The 17,714-nt window shown below is 67.3% G+C and overlaps 1 protein-coding gene across 4 annotated transcripts in view; it reads left to right on the top strand.

Moving 5' to 3' along the window:
- MTA1 (metastasis associated 1) overlaps positions 1 to 17,714 on the top strand; it is a 35,615-nt gene that overhangs the window by 11,327 nt on the left and 6,574 nt on the right. For all 4 annotated transcript variants that reach the window (XM_042944491.1, XM_042944492.1, XM_042944493.1 and 1 more), the window contains exons 2-12: positions 1,687 to 1,754; positions 6,772 to 6,865; positions 10,529 to 10,579; positions 10,682 to 10,808; positions 10,876 to 10,939; positions 12,249 to 12,366; positions 14,937 to 15,039; positions 15,824 to 15,923; positions 16,239 to 16,427; positions 17,492 to 17,566; positions 17,655 to 17,713. In XM_042944491.1, coding sequence (XP_042800425.1) covers positions 1,687 to 1,754; positions 6,772 to 6,865; positions 10,529 to 10,579; positions 10,682 to 10,808; positions 10,876 to 10,939; positions 12,249 to 12,366; positions 14,937 to 15,039; positions 15,824 to 15,923; positions 16,239 to 16,427; positions 17,492 to 17,566; positions 17,655 to 17,713 — 1,048 coding nt within the window. The remainder of the gene's footprint in view (positions 1 to 1,686; positions 1,755 to 6,771; positions 6,866 to 10,528; positions 10,580 to 10,681; positions 10,809 to 10,875; positions 10,940 to 12,248; positions 12,367 to 14,936; positions 15,040 to 15,823; positions 15,924 to 16,238; positions 16,428 to 17,491; positions 17,567 to 17,654; position 17,714) is intronic.

Here is a 17,714-nt window from a genome sequence, read left to right on the forward strand (position 1 = left end):
CACCCCTTCGCCCTCGCCCCCGCCCCGGCGTCCCTAGCTCGGGTCTCTGGCTCCTTGGTCAGCCCACCCTGGGTGTGCCCGCTTACCGGTGTTGCGGTGAAGCCGCGTCCTTCCTTGGCTTCCTCTCTCGCGCTTGTTTTCACTTGTCCTGCGTTTGGCTCGTTATCCGCGGTCTCGCGTCGCTCGGTTTCCCGTCACCCGCAGCGTAGCCGACGCGCAGCCACGCGCGCTCCTCGAGTGCGCGGTTCTGTGAATTCCGGGGAGCGTGTGGGGCTCTGTGGCTCCTGCTCCCCGGGCCCCCTGCCCGCCACCCTGGGAGGCGCCCTTGGAGGGGTCGGCCGCTGGAGTCGTGAGCGGCTGGGTTGTCTCCGGGCTGGAGTGCACGTGAGTGACGTTTTTGGTTTAATTCGTTCTTTAGTTTCTTAGAACAGAAGCTTAGAAGATCAACGTGAGACCGTTGTGTAAACAGTGCGTTTCCGAGATGTAAGTTGCACCTGGTAGGATCCACCCGTTCTGAGCGTGCAGTTCCCTGAAGTTTCCTCTTTTGCGAGCTGAGCAGCGGCGCCACGCTCCGCATTCAGAGACTTCCCGTCTCCCTCAAAGCGGACCTCGCGCCCGTCCACGGCCCCTCCTTGACCCCTGTTTTCCCCTAACCCATGAGCATGCCCCTGTGGGTTGTTGGTGTCTTTGCCTCTTGGTCCCGTGGGGCTCTGGTGAGGGCACGGCCGCGTCTGATGCAGCCGTGTCCTCCGGCTGTACCGGTGAGCCCCGCAGGCGACACGTGCTTGTTCGGGCCCCTCCTCGGGGTCCCAGGCAGCCCGGGTGGGCCGGGCCGGGCCAGGTCCTTCCGCAGAATCTGTGCTCAGTGGGGGCATTGGGCCGTGTCCGGGCCTTAACCGGATTCCGGCTCGGGCGAGCCTCCCGACCAGCCGTCCCCCGCAGGCCTGCCCTGTGGGCACCGAGGGGCAGGCGGAGGCGTCCCCGGCGCCGAACCTCCCCCAGCTGGCCTAGGCGTCAGCCAGGGGGCCCCGCTGGCAACTCGGTGGTCTCGTGGCCATCCTGGGCTTTCCGTGTGAGCCTCCCAGGGCAGGTCTCCCCGAGATGGAGCCTGAGGGAAGCCCGTGCTGACCTGGCATTTTGGGGGGCCCGCCGGGCGGTGGTAGCTCGTCTGGGCCTTGTTCCTCTGGCACCTGACGCCATCCTCACCCCAGGCCCTGGCCTCCGCTCACTGCCAGGGGCTCATCGGGGCAGGGGGAGGAGATGCAGGGCCGTGGTGGCCCCCCGCCCAGCATGCCGCCATGGTCTCTGGGGCTCGTGGTGGCAGTGTTTGGCTGTCCTGCCCGCCCAGCCTGTGTGACTCAGGGCCCACCTTTCAGGCAGCAGTGGCCCCTGGGAAGCCGTCCCCAGGGCGGAGCTGCGGTGTGGTACCCCCAGCCCCTCCTGGGAGGATAGAGCTCCCAGTGGGCGGCTGGTGTAGGGCCCCAGGGATGGGGGTTGGGGGTGGGCTCCTGTCTGGGGCGGCCGCCTCCCACCTCGTCTTGAGCCCGTGCCCAGCACCCGCTGACATGTCTCTGGTTACTTCCTCTCCCCACTGGGATGGTGTGGACCCCGTATTCTTTGTGTCCTCCTGTTCTCTGCTCCCCAGGGCTCAGTGCTGTGGGTGACACTCTCTCTTCCTGTTTGCAGACTACGTCTATTTCGAGAACTCTTCCAGCAACCCGTACCTGATCCGCAGAATCGAGGAACTCAACAAGGTAGTGTGAGCGTGCGTGTGTGTGCGTGCATGCTGGGGGTCCTGCTGGCGGGGGGCTCTGGGGCTGGCCACAGACCCTCTGGTAGCTTTGTACCAAGGCTCACTTGCCTGGAACCGGTTCCTATCCTTGGAGAGTCGGGCGGTGGCGCCCCCGTGGCCTTGTGACGGGTGTGCCTAGCAGGGGCTCAAACGGGACAGGAGCGTCCCAGCGGTGTCTGGCCTGGAGGTTCCGGAGGCCCCGCTGTAGAAGGAAGGAAGCTGCCTGGGCAGCCACGGTCCCCTGTGGGCCCTGCCCAGACGTTGCCTCCTTCCTGCTCACGTGCACCGTCCTCCCCTCCATCCATGTCCCTGGAGCCTCTGGCAGGCCCTCCCAGGCTGGGCGGGCGTGGGGTGAGGCCATGACTGGGGCCGGGCGCTGGGCCCACGCCTCCCGTGTGTCCGCTGTGGCCACGGCGCAGGGGCATCGGGTCAGTGCACTCCCTGGCCCTGTGGGCCCTTCCCCCCCTGGTTCCTGGGGGGGGCAGGGCTGCGGCGGTTGCTTACTGGCCATGGAAGACCTTGCTGTGCTCTTCGAGGCCCTCCCTGAAGCTGCTTTCCTCAGGCTTGGTGGCAGTGTGGCTTGGGATGCTCGGCAGGAGGCGGGGAGGGGTGAGAAGGCCGGACTTAGCGGCACCTGTGCCCCCAAGAGCCTCCAGCAGCGGCAGCACCGTGGGGCGGCGGGGGGGGGGGGGAGCCTGTGCCCTGAGGCCGGGTCCACCTGTGCCCCCAAGAGCCTCCAGCAGCGGCAGCACCGCGGGGGGGGGGGGGGGGGGGGGGAGCCTGTGCCCTGAGGCCGGGTCCACCTGTGCCCCCAAGAGCCTCCAGCAGCGGCAGCACCGCGGGGGGGGGGGGGGGGGGGGGGGGGGGGAGCCTGTGCCCTGAGGCCAGGTCCGCAGGTCTCAGGGCGGGGGCGGGCGACCAGGACGTGTTGAGGCCACTGTGCTGCCAGGCCCTGTGCCCCGCGGGCGCCTCATTGGCAGGAACCTGCTCATAGCGGCCCCAGCGTCAGGGGCCCCAGGAGGAGGGGCGGGCGGCATCCTTAGCCGGTCACCCAGCCACACGTGTCAGCTGGTGCTGACTTGGGTCACAAGGAAGCAACAGAGAGAGGTTGCTTAAGGGGCAGTCGCGCGAAAGCGCGTGGCTGGGGGAGGCGGGGTCCCCCCCCCCCCCCCTCCCCAGGCTGCCAGCTGGAGTTGCCACTGACAGTGGGTTTTGCAGCCCGGGGCAGGTGACTACAGATGGCCGCAGGTGGCCTCGCTGACCGGGCTGGCGCAGTCCCTGCCCCTCGCTTGGGCTGCGACACGGGGAGCCCGTTGTGTGACCGGGAGGCACCGACAAGAGCAGGGGCGGTTGCCGACGTTTGTCAGCTCTGAGCCTGGTCGGACCCCTGGGTCTGTGTGCCTGTGGACCCCCTTACAGGTCAGGTCCGGGTGGGGGCAGAGAGACCTTTCTGGGGTCACACGTAAAAGGACAGGGGCCCCGATGGGGTGGGAGGACAGGTCAGGTCAAGGTGGGAGGGTGGCGAAGAGACTTGCCTGGGATCACATGTAAAAGGACGCGGTGGCCTGCAGGCTCGGACGCTGGTGGGCACATCTTCAGCCCCCATTAGCCTCCCCCTGCCGCCCCACGGAACGCGGGACTCAGGCCTGACTGAAGTGGATTCTGGAGCCACTCAGAGTGGGGCCAGGCGAGTGGGTCCCAGCGGGGGCTGCAAGGGGGTCAGTCTGCAGGTGGTCCCACCCTGGCCACTGGCTCCCCCGCCCCGAGCCCTGGACCCCAGAGCAGTGTCCCCCATGCGTGTCCCTTGGGCGTGGTCACGGGGGAACGGCCCAGGGGAGCCAGGTGTTCAAGGAAGGCCTTGAATTTTAGTAAAAGCCCTGTCTGTACTGGGGGGTGGGGGGGGGGGGGTGACATCCCTGTCCACAGAAAGGTGGAAGGTAAAACCTGGAGCTGTTGGCAGTAAAGCCAGAGCCCAGGGTTAGGTGATGAGTTGAGGGTGAGCCCAGGCCCTGCCTGAGAGGTGGGACAGCAGGTTGGGGCCCAGGCAGCACTGGCACCTGCAGACAAGAGTGGGTGAACCAGCAGGAGGGTGGGGGGGGGGGGGCAGGGGCAGCGCACTCCCCCCCCCCCCCCAACTTCTCTGTAAGTTGGAAATGATTCTAAAATGAGTCTTCTTTTAAAACCTGTCAAAAAAGCCACAGCAGTGGTCATACCGGTTCAGGGGTCTGCTCTTCGGGGACCTCTTCTTGGATATTACACCTCCTCCTATGAAGCCTAGCCTGTGTTGTGAGGTGGCGGGTGACAGAGGTCCCCACCCCTCCCAGGACTCTGGGCTTTTGTAAACCTTCAAAGTAATTGTCACATTTTCTTCTCGGAACCCTGCCTGAGTCTCTCTTGCACTGGCTTTGTCTCCACGGGAAGTTAGGTCCCGAAGGGGCCTGAGGGGCTGAAGGAAACCGTGGGCTTGAAAGAAAAGGGGCGGGGCCTGGCATCTGGGGTGTGGGAACCGGGGAGGGGTGGGGGGGGGGGTCCTGGGGTCCTGGCGGGGAGGCCGTCCTGGAATTAGAAGCCAAATTTTGGAAGATCGGTGTCTGGCTTTGTGAGGGTGTGTGGAAACGTCAGGCCCAGCACAGCACAGAAGGTGGACGAAGAGGGGTCACGGACCCCAAGGGGGAGGGCCTGGGACCCACGCGGAGAGCCCCTGCCCCCCAGCTGCCAGCCATCCTCCTGGGCGTGTGGGGGAGAGGGGTGCACGTGCTGGGTCTCCAGGGTCGGGCCTGGGCCGGGCCACCACGAGTGGGGGCCGAGGGCTGCGCCCCACAGACCCTGCCGGGCGAGCTCCGTGGTGGACCTGGGCCCTGAAGACAGCAGGCCGCCCTCCGGCCCCACGGATGAGGGGGCGCCGCTCCCGAGCTCACAGGTCCAGTGGCTATCGTGTCAGACTTCGCCCTTGACGCTGCCGCGGCCCTGACGACGGTCCTGGGGGGCGGTCCCCGTGAAGCGTCTCCTCACCTGGAGCCCAGCAGGCCATCCTGGGAACCATTTCTAGGAGACACTGTTCCACGTGGGCCCCGTGGCCGAGGCAGCTTTAAGCGTCTCCCAGCACCGAAGCCGTTTACGAGGGCGTGACTGCCGTGGGGCATGCGGCGCGCACTGGACACCGGGGCGTCCGCGGGCTCCAGGGAGCGTTCGCCGCGGCTACCCTGCTTTCCTGGAAGGTGGTCGGTTCTTCTAGGCGGAGGGTGGTCTGCTAGCCTCGGGGAGTGCCCGGGGCTCAGTGTGTGACACATCGCCAGACTTCCTAAGAGGCTGTTGGCTCCGTGGAATGAGCCGGACGGTCCACACTCGACCTAGAGACGACTTCGTTTAAGGATGTAAACGCTAGAACGCTGCACCCTGGGAAGGTGGGAGTGGTGGTCATGAGCCTGGTGTCATTGAAGGTTCTGGAAGCTCCCGTTAGTTGAGGAAGGGTCTGTTCGTAACCCTAACCCAGGAGACTCCCTCAGCGTCTTGCTCTCTTCCCGTGTTGGTCAAAGTCTCTGAAAGCCCTTGAAGGCGTCTCTGAGCCCTGGGATGGCGGCATCGTCCCCAGGGCACGCATCGGCTGCTCCCAGCCCCTTGGGGGCTGCTCCCTGGCACCGGGGTCAGTGGTCAGCTGGCCTTGGTCACACCCAGAGGGGTGCTGGAAAGGCAGGGTGTTCCAGGAGCCGAGGCACAGCCGCCTTTGGCCGAATGTCCACCAGTTGCTGGCCCTGAGCGAGCAAGGCCTGGGGGAGGGACACGGAGACCAGCAGAAGTGAGCCCCAGCTGGTGGGCTGGGGTCCACCTGTGTCCTGGAGACAGCACAGTGGGGAGAGAGGGAAGACAGACTTGGAGGGAAGGGGCACAGGGAGGGGATTGGCAGGGGAGACAGGTCTGGAGGGGAGGGGCACAGGGAGGGGGATGGGGGGGAGACAGACCTGGAGGGGAGGGGCACAGGGAGGGGGATGGGGGGGGGGGAGACAGACCTGGAGGGGAGGGGTACAGGGAGGGGATTGGCAGGGGAGACAGGTCTGGAGGGGAGGGGCACAGGGAGGGGGGTGGGGGGGAGACAGACCTGGAGGGGAGGGGTGACAGACCTGGAGGGGAGGGGTACAGGGAGGTGGATGGGGGGCGGGGAGACAGGTCTGGAGGGGAGGGGCACAGGGAGGGGGGTGGGGGGGAGACAGACCTGGAGGGGAGGGGTGACAGACCTGGAGGGGAGGGGTACAGGGAGGTGGATGGGGGGCGGGGAGACAGACCTGGAGGGGAGGGGCACAGGGAGGGGATTGGCAGGGGAGACAGGTCTGGAGGGGAGGGGCACAGGGAGGGGGATGGGGGGGAGACAGACCTGGAGGGGAGGGGCACAGGGAAGGGTTGGGGGGGGGAGACAGACCTGGAGGGGAGGGGCACAGGGAGGGGGATGGGGGGGGGGGAGACAGACCTGGAGGGGAGGGGCACAGGGAGGGGGGTGGGGGGAGACAGACCTGGAGGGGAGGGGTGACAGACCTGGAGGGGAGGGGTACAGGGAGGTGGATGGGGGGCGGGGAGACAGACCTGGAGGGGAGGGGCACAGGGAGGGGATTGGCAGGGGAGACAGGTCTGGAGGGGAGGGGCACAGGGAGGGGGATGGGGGGGAGACAGACCTGGAGGGGAGGGGCACAGGGAAGGGTTGGGGGGGGGAGACAGACCTGGAGGGGAGGGGCACAGGGAGGGGGATGGGGGGGGGAGACAGACCTGGAGGGGAGGGGCACAGGCTGGGCTTAGGTCTGTGCATCCCATCCCCGGCCGGCTGGAGGTGTCACTGCCCCGTATCTTCCCGGGCACGGCCCCTCCTGTGATGGGTCTGTTCCTGGTCACACTCAGGGTCCCATGTGAGAGTCGGCCCTGCTGGGGGCTGTCAGTTGGTGGGGGTGGGGGGGGGAGGGGGGTGGTCCTCAGACCCTGCCTTGCTGTTCCAGACCGCCAACGGGAACGTGGAGGCCAAGGTGGTGTGCTTCTACCGGAGGCGGGACATCTCCAGCACCCTCATCGCCCTGGCCGACAAGCACGCCAGTGAGTCTGGGCCTTTCCTGCAGGGCGCGGGGGCCCACCTTCCCCGCCCCCTCCCCCTGGGCCCAGCCCCCACCTTCCCCTCCTGCTTCCCCCTGGGCTGGCCCCCACCTCCCCCGCCCCTCCCTGGGTCGGCTCGTGGGGTCCTGGGCTGGTGAGGCCACCTGTCCTGTAGCTGTAACCTGGGCTCTGGGCGCATGGGTCTCTGTGCTCGTCCCCCGGGGTCCCCTTCTCTGAAAGGTGGGCCTGCTGTGTGCTTGCTGCAGGACTTTTCCTGATATGATCGAGCCGTCCTGGGATGTTTCAGGGAGGCCAGGTGGGAGGAGGCTGCAGGGGGCGGGGGCGAGGACTCTGCTGGTCCCGCTACGCCTCACTCCTTTCCACTTGGCCAGGAGGTTTACACTGGTGTCTGGAAAGTGCTTTTAGAACCAGAGTCTCTCTATTTGTAGTTCAAGCCTGAGTCTTGGAGTCACTGATGTTGGGGGGGCTCCCAGCAGCCTGGCAGGAGCCCTGAGGTCTCCCTCCCCATCGGTGGCCAAGGCTCCTGATTGAAAACAGGCATCCACTGGGGCCCGGCCTGCATCTGCTCCCACGTACGTGGGGGTGCGGCTGCCCGTGTGCACCTCCAGCCCCGGGTCCTGCACGGCCCCTCCCACCAGGCAGCAAGGGGAGGGGTCCCAGACTCTCCCTCCTGGGATGGGGGGGCACACCAGTGGTTGTGACTGTGACTGACCCTGGCTCCCAGGTGCTTGCCTACAGGGCCATCCAGCCAGGGGACAGGAACCGTTCTTAGGGAGTTTACCGGGTATCGTTCCTGCATGGGTGAAGGCCTCCCCTGTGCCCCCCCCCCCCCCCCCCCCCCCCCCCCGCCGCCGATCAACCCTGGCTCCTCTGGGTGGAGGTCCAGACACGGGGGAGTCACGACTTCTCGTCAGGCTCCAGGTCAGGGCAGCAGTCAGGCCAGGGACCCCCCTCTGCCTGTGTCCCCAGCACGGTGCTGTGAGAGGCAGGACGCCCAGGCCAGGTCGGGCTCCTCCGTGGGTCCTGGAGGGGTCAGAGGGTGCTCCAGGACTGGGTCTCCCAAGGCTTCAGGGGCGAGGAGAGAAGCAGTGAGGTCTGGCATGGGGGGCCGCACCCTTGCCAGGATCAGTGCAGCCTGTTCTGTGCTGGCCTCGCCTCGCCTGGCCTCCCAGGAGATGTCCACCGAGGGGACGTCTGTGGTCACGGGGAGGCCACGGGTCCAGGCTTCGGTGCATGTCCTATAACCGGTGGCCTTCTTGTGACACAGGTGGCTCTGTGTCTAATTGTGGACGATGGAGCGCCCCCGGGAAGCATACATTCTCGATCTTCAGCCCCAAAGCCTGCACCCGCCACCCCTGCCCTCCTGGCCGTGGGTGTCGGGGCAGGGAGCCGGGGGTCTCGGGCCCACCGTCCGGAGGACGGGTCTGTTAGGTTGCTGGCCCTACAGACATCGGCAAGGGTGGTCTCTGTTCCATGCCACAGGGTGGGAGGGACTTTGAGGGGTGGGCTGGCCAGACCCCGGTGTCTGTGGCCCAGGTTGGGTGCAGTTACTGTTGACTTGCGCTGTTGATGCTCGAGGATCTCTTCCCCCGTGTCCGCTGCCTCGCCCAGAGCGACCGCAGTCCTCACCCCCTCGGTACGTGGTGGCACACCGTGGCCTCGGGGCCGGGCTCTCCTGCTGCCAGGCCCCCCAGAGGTCAGCTGGTGGCCAAGAGGGCTCTAGGAAGCACCTGGGGGGCGCTGTTGCCAGGACCACCATGTTGGAGCTGCTGGGAGGGCAGTGGCCTCCGCGGCTCCCCAGAGCGCTGTCCCGGGGTGCATGTCACGTGTGACGGGGCCCAGTGAGGCCGGTGGCACGGCCTTGTCAGGGCAGGGCCCTGCTGGTACTTTCTGGGAAGCCCCGTGCTTTGTGCCGGCCGCTCTGTCTTGCAGTGGTGTTCCCGGGAACCGTGTTGCATGGGGCTGTCTCTGCTCGTGCATCCCTCCGTGAGCTCGCTGTGGCCAGGGTGAGGCTGATCCACCCTTCTGCCCAGGCCCCAGCCCAGCATCGAGGGGAGGGTGTGAGGATACTCTGGGGTTTCCCGGGGACCCTTCTGGTGAAAGGGAGACACCCAGGGGGCCCGCTGCTTGGTCAGGCAGGCCCCTGGCCCACATGGCCAGTCAGCCGCTAGGGTCTCTTCTGGGTCTGGGTGCCTGAGACAGAAGCCCTGCCCACCACTGCCAGGGCGTCCAGCCCCCAGCACGGGCCAGGTGTCCCAGGCCACGTGGGCATCCCCGCAGCAGTGAAGCCCTTCCTGAGGTCTCCCAGCCACCTTTTGTTCAGCCCTTGCCCCTTGTGGGGAACCACAACGACCTCCTGAGCCCATAGCGGACGTGGCCGCGGCCCCCTGCCCTGAGACTTGCGCGTGCACACGCGCTCACACACACGCACACGCCCGCACGCACAGGGCTGTCCTGAGACAGCAGCACCCTGTTGCCCTGGGAGAACGGCAGGCACAGGTGATAGAGTAGGCTGCAGGGGCTCACGGGGTGTGTGTCAGCCCCAGGGGTGCGGTGGGAGTGCAGGGCCTGCCTGTGCCTGGGAGGGCCGGCCCCCGACGCGGCCCGGGACCAGGACGCACTGGATCCCAGAGCAGGGTTTTCTGCACCACAGGCTGCCTTCCCCCACCTTGACCCCCTGGGTTCCTCGAGACCAAGTGCCCCAGTGCCACCCACACCCAGGGGTCCACCAGGCGCGAAGGAAGGCTTGGAGCACAGGGGCTGTGGGAAGCTCGCTCTCTCCCCGTCTCCTCAGGTGCTGATGTGGCCCTAGCCGTGGCCACTCCTGGGGCCCCTCCTTGCCACTGCTGATGGTGGCCATGATGGGTGGGGGTCTCCCAGCCACTGTGGGGAGGGTCCCAGGATGATGGTCTCTGGCCCTGTTCCTAGCCATGCTGCCTGGGCCCACGGTGCCATCACAGGACTGCCGTGAGCATAAGGTGGGCTGGTTGGCGGGTGTCTGGACAATGGCAATGTCCCCCGGCTGGGGGTGCATTGTGCCTGTGGGACTGTAGGAGTGGGCAGGGCAGGCAGGGGAAGACAAAGCCAGTGGTGGACACTCGGACTCTGGTGGCCCACACGCCTGGAGCAAACACAGGACCACCTCCCCTGGTGTCCCTAGCCTGGGGCCTCTGTCTGAGCCGGGCGGGGACTGGGGGGGGGGGGGGGGGGCTGGGGACTCCCTGCAGTCACCACAGGGGGGCAGCAGAGGGCTGTGGCGGGTGGGGGGCGGGGGCGGAGGGAGGGGCCAGGATGGAGAATGGGGTTCCCAGATGTTGCCCAAGTGCAGCAGCCCCTGTGGGATGGCCAACCTCTGCGTGTCCCTGCCCTGGCCCCCTCGTCCCCCGCACTGCCCCAGACTTCCACCGTGTCTCCAAGGTCCCCTGATCCCTGGTACTGTGTGCTTCCTGTGGGCACCAATGTGCCAGCTCCGGAGGGGTGGCTGAGGGCGCCTGGGTCAGCACTCTGGGAACAGCAGGTGCACTGCCGACCTGACCTGGGGCTGCCCCGGGCCATGGGTGGCCGGGTGGGCCAGCAGTGCTCTGTTGCTAACCTGCCGTCTGGGTACCGTCTGTCTGTCTGTCTGTCTGTCTGTCTGCCACGTAGCTCTGTCAGTCTGCTATAGAACCGGACCGGGGGCCGACAGCGGCGAGGAAGGTGAGAGCTGCCTGTGCGGGAGGGTCCTCACGAGCCGGCTGGGCGGGTGCCAGGCTGGGGGCCCTGGGGCGGCGAGCTCATGGGAAACCCTCGCCCCCTCAGGGGAGACGGAGGAGGAGGTGGAGAACCCCGAAACGGCAGACCTGCCTGAGAAGCTCAAGCACCAGCTGCGGCACCGCGAGCTGTTCCTCTCGCGGCAGCTGGAGTCGCTGCCGGCCACTCACATCAGGTACCCAGCGGCCCGGCGGGTGCCCGGGGTCCACCCTGCCCCTCTGACGCCTGCCCTTCTCTTGCAGAGGGAAATGCAGCGTCACCCTGCTCAACGAGACAGAGTCGCTCAAGTCCTACCTGGAGCGGGAGGTGAGGCTGGCCGCCCCGCCCCCTGCCAGGCCGCAGCCACCCCGCGGGGGCTCAGCCGGGGGTGTGTGCCCCTGCAGGCCACCCGCTCACACCGTCCCTGGGCCGAGCCAGAGCCAAGGCGGCCAGGCCACGGAAGGGTTCCCGAGTCTGTAATATCAGCATCGTCAGTGTTGCCAGGAGTTGGGGCCATGGGACCGCCTCCTGGTCCCACAGACACGCATGGGGACCTCATGCGCTTGTGGGATGGTCCCCACTGATGCCACCCCCAAGTTGTGACAGGTGAAAATGTTCCCAGACAACGGGTTTGTCCCTGGGGAGCTGCATGGCCTGGGCAGAGCCGGCACTGAGGACGTGGAGAAGGGGTCTGAAGGGGCTGGGACGCTATGAGAAGGACAGGTTGGGGCAGGTGGCCGGGCAAGGAGATCCTGGGGCAGGTGAGGGGGCTGGCCCGAGGCGACCCGCTCGTTCTCAGCCCCGGTCCCTTCCCACCATGCAGAGCCCGGCTCGTTGGGGAGCTGAGGTCTGCGGTGGCTGGGGGACGGGGTGCAGACGTGAGGACGGTGATGCGGCCGCTCTCAGGCTCCTCGCCGGGAGTCAGGGAAGCCACCGGGGGGGACAAGTCCCCAGGTCAATCCTGCCGAGCGGGCAGGGAGCCACCAGCCAGGGGACAAGCCCCAGGTCGGTCCTGCTGAGTGAGCCAGGAGCCGGTGGCGGGTGAGAGCCGTCCGGAGGGAGCCGTGGTGTCAGTCTCACAGGATGATCTGCTGTGGGCTGTGGCCCGCGTGTGTCCCCGGGGCGGGGGCCTGGCCCTTTGCTGGTGTCCCCTCGCCTGCTTGGGGAGCACGTTGTCCTCAAAAGCGTGAGGACTGGCCGCTGAGCCGTGGCAGAAACGAGCCCTGTCTGCACACAGCCCCTCAGGCGTCAGGGAAGTAGAGCAGGCAGGGTGGCTACAGGGGGCCCAACAGAGTTGGGGGCCTAGGGCAGCAGAGGGTCACCGGAATACCGCAGGGCGAGCCCCGAGGGTGGGCCGGTCAGGCCTCTGAACTCGCTGGAAATGAGCAAAGCGGCTTGGCGCGGTTCCTGAGAAGCACGGCCCTGGGCACGGAGTCCAGAACCTTCTGTGGCCCCGTGGTGCATCCACGGTGACGGCTGCACGTGAACTGGGCCGGACGCTCCCTGGCCACGGCCTGCCAGCCTGTGCGGCGTGGGGTTTTGTGTTCCTGCTTCCTCACGGCCCCGCGGCGGCGGCGGGCTCCGGGTGAGGCCTCTCTGGCGCCCTGCTGACGCGGTCTTGTGTGCTGTTTTTCAGGATTTCTTCTTCTATTCTCTAGTCTACGACCCCCAGCAGAAGACCCTGCTGGCAGATAAGGGAGAGATCCGCGTGGGGAACCGGTACCAGGCGGACATCACTGACCTGCTGAAGGAAGGTAGGGCTCTGGGCCGCCAGCAGGGCGTCCGCGCACCAGCTGCGTTTCCTTTGCGCGGCTCTTGGAGCTTTGTTTCCAAAAAACTTGGATGAATTGGCTCACCTTGCCTCTGCCGGTGGGCAGCGCCCTCCGGGACTCCGTGCGCCCCGCAGCGACCAGAGGGGCTGTGCGTCCTGTCTCGGCAGGAGGTCTGGCTAGCGGCTGAGGAGCAGCTGTGGGCGGCTAGGGTGCTGGTGGCCGGGGCTCACGGGCGTGGAGCCCACGCAGCCCTGCGTACTCTGCGCCCCTTGAGTCTAATGGGCCGCCCGTGGCCGCCATCCACTGGGGAACCACCCCGTGGGCCTCCCCGGCCCCACCCCTCCTTGCAGGTGCCCCTACCGGACTGACAGCTAACCCCAGGGCCCGTAGGCCGTGATGATCTCCTTGGGGGTCTTCCTCACTTGAGCTCCTCCTGTGGCGCCAGCCCGGCCTCGGTCCTGTGTCCCACCCCCCCCCCCCCACCCACTCGAGGCGAGGTCTTGGGTCTCCCGGCCCTCAGTGAGCTCCTCGGGACCGGTGTGTGCTCTGTATGCAGCGAGCTGTGTGTTGGGCCAGTGGGTCTGGGGTCCTGGGGCCCCTTTCTCTCCTCCTTCCCTCTCTGCTGCTCTCTCAGGACCTCGCTCTGCAGACGTAACGGGTTATTTCTCTGAGGCCGATTTAGTTTTTTAAAAACGTCTGGTCTCGCCTGGCGTGTGTTCTTTTCTTTTATGCGCATACGCGCCCCACCCCCACGTACATGCCCACGTGACGTACGACGCGCATGCACACGCGTGCTCACAGACACGTGCGGACGCGTGCACACACATCCGTGCATACACACTCACACACGCGCGCTCGCGCGCTGGCTCCCCCTTGGCTGGTGGTGCGTCCAGTCGGAGGTGAGGCGGCGCGCGGCCGGGGACCTACGCCAGGAAGCGCACGGGTGCCCTCCGCCCTATGTCCCGCCCTCTGGTCCTTGGCCGCTTCTGGGGGCTGCCCGGAGCCGCACGCTCCCCACCTCCCGCCCCCCCGTACTGTTCCGCTGCTTGCCACGTGACGGTGTCCCCGTGGCAGCCCCTGTCTGCCAGCCTGACCGCGGCCGTTGCCGGGTCCCGCCTCCCCGGCCCAGCTGAGGGCGACGCGTCTGGGGGTAACTGGAGAAGGACCCCGAGCGGGCGGCTCGAACGTCAGCCAGCCTCAGTTTCCTGGGCCGTGACCCGGGTGCCGGGCAGGAGACGACCTCGGCCCCTGACCCGCAGGCCCGAGAAGGCCGTGAGGGCTGCCCCGGCGGTGCCGGGCCTGGGTTGAGCGGCACGGGGCCCCCGCCCCCCAGCTCCTGGGTGCTGCGGCAAGGCGGGCACAGAGTGAATGAAGGCACACGCTCTCCCCTAACACGTTTAAAGTCTGACGCGGGTGCGCCGTGGCACCCAGCAGGTGCCGGTTGCAGCTCGTGGCCCTCAAACCGTGGAGGCCAGGAAGCGTGGGACCCCAGATATTGGGGGGCGGGGTATCTCAAGGGGAGTCCCCCTAGGAAGGGCACTGCCTACAACGCCAGGAACATCCCAGCCGTGCTCCGCCTGTGCCTCACGGCAGCCCGCGGGCCCCAGCCACCTGTTCACCCAGGCTCCCCGGTGGGCGCCCTGGGCACCGACTTCGTGGGATGTGCCCGCGAGGGCTCCTGCGCGTGGTAGGGAGCCCATTGCCGCCACAGTCAAGGGGAGCGAGTGCGTCTCCTGCACGTGTGCAGCCTGAGGGCCTGAGCCGGTTGCGGACGTGGCCTCGGCCAGGGAGCCGGACGGGAATGGCTGTGAGGTGTTCACCCACAAGGGCTGGCCACGTGGGGACGCCAGCTGTTCCCGGGCGTCTCCCACAGCTTCCGCTCTGTTCTCCGTGAGTGTACTTCCCGCGAAGCGGCTGTGCCAGCGGGGTTCAGGAGCTCTGCCCTCGCGTCTGCACAGGACGCGGCCCCCCAGAGACGCCCCGACCCTGGAGTCTGCAGTGTTGGGAGCGGCCAGGGGGGCAGGGGGTCACATAGATGGAGGATAAACTGAAATGCAGCCTTTTGGGTACTGTGAGGGGCCCTTGGGTGGCAGACGCCAGCACTGGACGAGGCCACGTCAGAGTCCCCCGACCTGGCCATTGAGTGGACCGTGTGGCCCCGTGGCGTCTCGGGATCAGGAGCTTGATTAGACCCAAAGCGAGCCTCCTCTGCCTTGTCCCCACACCTGGTTGCTTCGGGCCACAGGCGCTCCCCCGGCCCCCAGGCGCCTCCTCAGCCTCCTCCAGAGCCGGGCTGGGATGCTCTGTGTTCGCAGAGGTGAAAACCCATTGTGTGCTGAGCAGACCTGGAAGTTTGGGCCGACAGCAGTGTGAACGTGTGCTGCAGCCTTGCACCCCGGGCTCAGTGAGCCCTCCCGAGTCCCAGCGGAGGCACGGGTGTGTGTGGCCCTGCAGCCGGGAGGCTGATCCCCCAGGACCCTTGGCTCCAAAAGGCTGCAAGCCACGGGCTCTTCTTAGGGTCCTGCTGGCAGCCTATTACGCGTTTCTCCTAGGTGAGGAGGATGGCCGAGACCAGTCCCGACTGGAGACCAAGGTGTGGGAGGCCCACAACCCCCTCATAGACAAGCAGATCGACCAGTTCCTGGTGGTGGCCCGGTGAGTGGGCCTCAGGGGCAGTCGGGGTTCTGCCTGGACCCCAGGCACAGGGGCTGAACGGCTCCCCTGCCCCTGCTGGCTGGGCCCTTTGTGGAGACACCCCCTTCCCCAGTTCCAGATAGGTCCGGGCAGCCTTTCTCGTCCCTGCTGCTCTTAGGGGCCGCCTGGGCTGCTGCGGGGGCCCTGAGGGTCCTGGGGGCAGCTCTGGCTTTGAGGGGCTGGCCCCCGTGCACCTGCCTGCTTACCTCGGGGCCTTGCAGGCCAGGCGCGGACAGGGCTGGTCCCCGGGACCGAAGGACTGGATAGAGTTGCTAGGCTTGTGTCTGGATGGGCTGTGGGCTCTTGTCCTGGAGACGGGGCGGGGGGAGGTAGCTGAGAAGGGAGGACGTGGCCCTTAAGACCCGGGCCTTAGAGCCACAAGGGAGGCAGTGCTCCAAGAAGCAGCCTTTGCTCCAGCAGACCCCCTGGGGGAGCCCTGGGGCTGGGCCAGCGGGAGGGGAGGCCCTGTGAGGACACAGGTGCCCCCTGGGCACACGGCGCCCGGAAGGCTCCCATGCATCTCCTCTGGACCCTGCGCCTTCACTGTGGAGGGAGGGCCCTGCAGTGAGCTGGGGAGGTGGAACCCCAGGCGGTGGTGGCCGGCGGCAGGCTCTGTCCCTGGTACCCGGGGCCTCCTAGCCAGCCGTGTCCCCTTATCTTGGTGTGCTCCGGGTTTGGCCAGGGCGCCCTCTGTACGTCGGGCTCCGGTGGTCAGTGTCTCCCGCCCCCCCCCCCCCCCCCCCAGCTCTGTGGGCACCTTCGCGAGGGCTCTGGACTGCAGCAGCTCCGTCCGACAGCCCAGCCTGCACATGAGCGCCGCGGCCGCCTCCCGGGACATCACCTTGGTGAGGGGGCCGCAAGCCGGGGCGTCTGCACGGGACCCCGTCTGGTTGTTGCCGGGGCCAGCTGTGTCCGGGCTCCCGGCCGGTGGCTCCGTGAGGCTGGGGTAGTCCATCCATCCCGTGCCCTCCCGGAGAGCCCACCAGGCTAGGCGTGGGAGCGAGCCCCCCTCCGTCTCTCCTGTGCCCCCGCTGCCTCCTGCGACCGTCCTCATCTCTTCCCGGGTGGGTGGGCCGGCCGGCCGGCCCTGCCTGGGGCGTCTGCGGGTCCTCGCGGCAGCTGGGACATGACCCGGGTGACCTCCGCGTGTCCTGCTACAGTTCCACGCCATGGACACGCTGCACAAGAGCGTGTACGACGTTGCCAAGGCCATCTCGGCGCTGGTGCCACAGGGCGGGCCCGTGCTCTGCAGGGACGAGATGGAAGAATGGTCCGCCTCGGAGGCCAGCCTTTTCGAGGAGGCCCTGGAGAAGTACGGGAAGGACTTCACGGACATTCAGCAAGACTTCGTGAGTGCCACATGGTGGGCTCGGGGCCCCACTCCCCAGGGCCGCCACCGTGTGTCAGCCCCACCGTGTGTTTGCGGCTCCCGGAAGGCGGGGCCGAGAGCTGCACCTGCTGCCAGGTGCAAGGTCAGCGGCGCTGGGCATCACGCTGGGCGTCACCCCGGGCTCCCGGCACTGACCTCTGTGCTTGTGTGAGTTGATGGCTGCTGTTAAGCAGCTGAGCTTGTCTTTAGGCGGCTTTGTATTGTGTCCCTGGAGGGTGTCCCTCCTGGGAATGACTGTCCGAGCAGGGCCCGTGCCCTCGGGGACCCCTCCCAGCCCTTATGACCTGTGAAAACACACACTCGTCTAAAAGGAGATCAGCCTCCACCCCAGCGAACCCAGTGGGTCGCCGGCAGGACCTCCAGGTGGGGCTGGGACACACAGGCAGGCCAGTATCTGATGTAGCGTCACAGGTGGGCTGGCTTCTGGGAAGCCTCCGGAGGGCAGACGGGACCCGCCAAAGGTGGAGGGGCCCAGCGGAAGGGAGAGCCGCCGTCCTGACGCGCCCAGAGTCTGACAGGAGTGACTCAGAGTCCCAGATACAGGGAGCAAGGCCCTCTCAGGAAATAGCAGCCGCTCGAAGACGGGGCCGCAGATGACGCCCAGCCAGGCTCACGTGGCGGCCACAGGACGGGGGCCCCAACTTAGAGACCACGCTGCCACCTCCGTGACAGGTGGAGTGGACGCAGCACAGACGGGTTTCGTAGCTAAATCCCTGCCACGGACGCGCTTCCTCTGCGCTCAGAGGACGCTGTTTCCGTAGGCAGAGCAGGAAGGGCTGGCCCGACAGGAGCCCCTGGGGTTCAAAGCTGGTGCCGGAAGCAGCGGCGTGAACAGAACTCGGGAGTTGTGTTGCTGACGCTTCGGGAACTTGGAGTCCTTGGGAGGGGCGCCGCTAGGCCGCGTGTGCAGGGGAAAGGGACTCGGGGGCGGGGGGGTGGGGGGTGGGGGGTGGGGGGGAGGGAGGGGCCCTGGCCGGGGAGGGAGGGGCCCTCTGCGGCCTCACGCCCCGCCCTCTCGTGCAGCTGCCATGGAAGTCGCTCACCAGCATCATCGAGTACTACTACATGTGGAAGACCACCGACAGATACGTGCAGCAGGTGGGTGCCCGTGGGGACGCGGGGGACACGGGGCCGGTGGGCCGCCCTCCCCCGCCCGCATCCCCTCACACGTGGCTCCTGTTTCCAGAAACGCTTGAAAGCAGCGGAGGCGGAGAGCAAGTTAAAGCAAGTGTATATTCCCAACTAG

The sequence above is a fragment of the Panthera leo genome, chromosome B3, assembly GCF_018350215.1.
Source record: "Panthera leo isolate Ple1 chromosome B3, P.leo_Ple1_pat1.1, whole genome shotgun sequence".
NCBI lineage: Eukaryota > Metazoa > Chordata > Mammalia > Carnivora > Felidae > Panthera > Panthera leo.